Source organism: Chrysochloris asiatica, unplaced genomic scaffold (assembly GCF_000296735.1).
Source record: "Chrysochloris asiatica unplaced genomic scaffold, ChrAsi1.0 scaffold00286, whole genome shotgun sequence".
NCBI classification, from domain to species: domain Eukaryota; kingdom Metazoa; phylum Chordata; class Mammalia; order Afrosoricida; family Chrysochloridae; genus Chrysochloris; species Chrysochloris asiatica.
Window position 1 is genome coordinate 939107 of NW_006408804.1, and position 2489 is coordinate 941595.

At 45.7% G+C, this 2489-nt stretch overlaps 1 protein-coding gene across 1 annotated transcript in view; it reads left to right on the top strand.

The window, feature by feature from the left end:
• Positions 1-2270: 2270 nt before the first annotated feature.
• PHIP (pleckstrin homology domain interacting protein) overlaps positions 2271-2489 on the top strand; it is a 166999-nt gene continuing 166780 nt past the window's right edge. Inside the window, exons 1-2 of the mRNA XM_006874563.1 lie at positions 2271-2310; positions 2426-2489. The exon at positions 2426-2489 is cut by the window's right edge and continues 2 nt beyond it. Of these exons, the coding sequence (XP_006874625.1) occupies positions 2271-2310; positions 2426-2489 (104 nt within the window). The remainder of the gene's footprint in view (positions 2311-2425) is intronic.

Below are 2489 nucleotides of genomic sequence, written 5' to 3' on the forward strand. Positions count from 1 at the left end.
ACTTTTTTTAAAGTTTGGGTAAAAAAGAAAGCAAAAGTCACAGAAATGAATACAATTGCAATAAGGCATATAAAAGGTCTATATTTTGAAACCTAATTATCTGCAAGCAGGCTACTTTACCTTTAATAGTGAAAAAGAAATTAATGTCTTCACAAATTCAAATATTTTCAGTATTTGAAGACCAATCCCTATACTCTGATAATTAGCAGCAATAGGGTAAGTCACGATAGGCTCCTATTATTATTCTACTGAGTTTACAAAGGCAGTTTTTACATCCTGTTATTCCAAAGCGGTTCAGGCTTTTTTTCTTCTTCCTGATATATATGATGAATTCTGGGTGTTTTAGTATAGGGTATCAACCCTGTTGCAGTCTTTCATTGCAGCCCAAAGCAGCTGCACCAAGTATTTCCCACTAGGAATGTGAGGAGCTAGGAGGTACAAGGCTTGAGGAAACAATCTAGAAAACCACAATACAGCTTGTGGGTCCTTTCCCGCAAATAACCTTTTAAAACCAGACCAATAAAATACAGTTTGTTATCCAAAAAATTTAAGGGGGCTCTTTTGTTAACTGTTAACAAAAGAACGACTATCATATTGCCTTAAAATGCAGTCCTGAAGGAAAAGTAAAACAACAAACAAACATTTGAACTCTCAATTCTTTTTGTAAAGTGCTTAAATCATTTGGAGATAAATATCACTTGATGTCCTTGTTTTCTAACAAATGGCTTTTTCCATTGTTTCCATTAATTCCACCCATATTCGTTTTTAAGAAAACAAGGCCCTTATCCTCATCAGGAAAACAGAGATACATGGTTTAGCATATAAAATCAGTAATTACATACTGCACTAATTTACAAAAGATTTTTCCCCTCTTTTCGTCAGTTTTCAAGAAGTCTTCCCGTGATTAACTGTAAACATGAATGGGTTACACCTCAAATTAGAAGCCATTAATTAGCACGACGATGTCAACTGCAAGATACACAGATAATTTAAATTATTTAATCACTAACCACCTTGGCTAAACGACAGTATACTTTTTCAATATCCTTTGGTAGGCTATCGATCTGTCACTAAATTACCTGCAGATCAGTTAGAGATAGATATTACCATCGCGTCCTTTCCTCAGATTTACACTATCCCTTTTTGTAAACACTTTAAAAAGCTTTAAGGTTCCTTAATCTCAAATTCCTAAATAGCCATCCCCGGTCGTTTTTCTTCTTCTTCTTATAATCAGGAAAACGAGTATCTCAAGTACAAATCAGGAGTTCGCTTGGCCAGTATAACAATAAAAAACATTTTTTAAATGTACGTTTAAGGCAATGGCAGTAATAAAAGAAATATGCAGAGGTGGCTTCAGCAAATGGGCTTGCAAAATGCAAGTGCTAAACAAAAAGCAGCCTGAACCTCTGTAGCAATATATAGCACTCCGATAAATTACACAACACTTGCATAAGCTGCAGAAATAACGCAGGACAAGACTTACACAGATGCCAATCCGCAGCATTTATACACATGCACATGGCTAGAGACAGAAACCAAACACTATCATTCAACTCGGGCAGTAGCGCAATCCGAGTTTGCCCAGCGTGAGAGTGCTCTCTGCGTTTGTGTCTGTGTGCGCGCGTGAGAGTGAGACCCATCCTCGGGGCATTTCCCCTCTTTGGACAGTTTTGCTTCATTTGTTTCCTATTTCTGCTACATAGAAACTAACTTCCATCTCACTCCCAGTCAGAGCCGCTGAATAGAGCCTGTGCTGCGGCTCCGTGTGCGTCAGATCCCTCCGCGGAGCTGTTCCCGGCCCCCTCCCTCCTCCGATCGGCCTCCACAGAAAAAACGCTTTCCAGCCAACAGGCGGCTCGAGCTCCGACATCTTCTCCAACTGGAAATAAATAAATAAATCGGACTCTCTGCAAAGGAGGAGGGGGCCGGGGTCGCGCTGAGCTGGTTGTGGGGGTGTTGGTGAGGGGGCTGGAGGCACTCCTTTTTTGCGCCGGGGGCGGGGGCGCGGGCTGAGCACGGAGACGCGAAGGAGGCGGACTCTTTTCTGCGGCGGAGTGATCCACGGCGGACGCGACGGCGGCGTCTGTAGCCGCTGCCTGAGAGTTGTTGTTTCCTCCTCCTCCTCCGCCTCCGCCGCCGTTGGTTGAATGGTGGAGCCGAGGCTCGGCTCGTGAACACACAGTGACAGCTATAGGGCAGGCGGCGGCACCGTCCCCGCTTCCCCTCGGCGGCGGGGTGCCCCGCCAGCGGCCCTGAAGTGACCCATAAACATGTCTTGTGAGAGGAAAGGCCTCTCGGAGCTGCGATCGGGTAAGTCGGAGGGCTCCCGGGGCCGCTGGCACCGGGCGATTCCGCCCGCGGTCCCCCGCCCCCCGTCGCCCATCCGCTCAGCCTGTGTATCTCTCCGTCCCTCTCTCCCGCGCAGAGCTCTACTTCCTCATCGCTCGGTTCCTGGAAGATGGACCCTGTCAGCAGGCGGCTCAGGTACG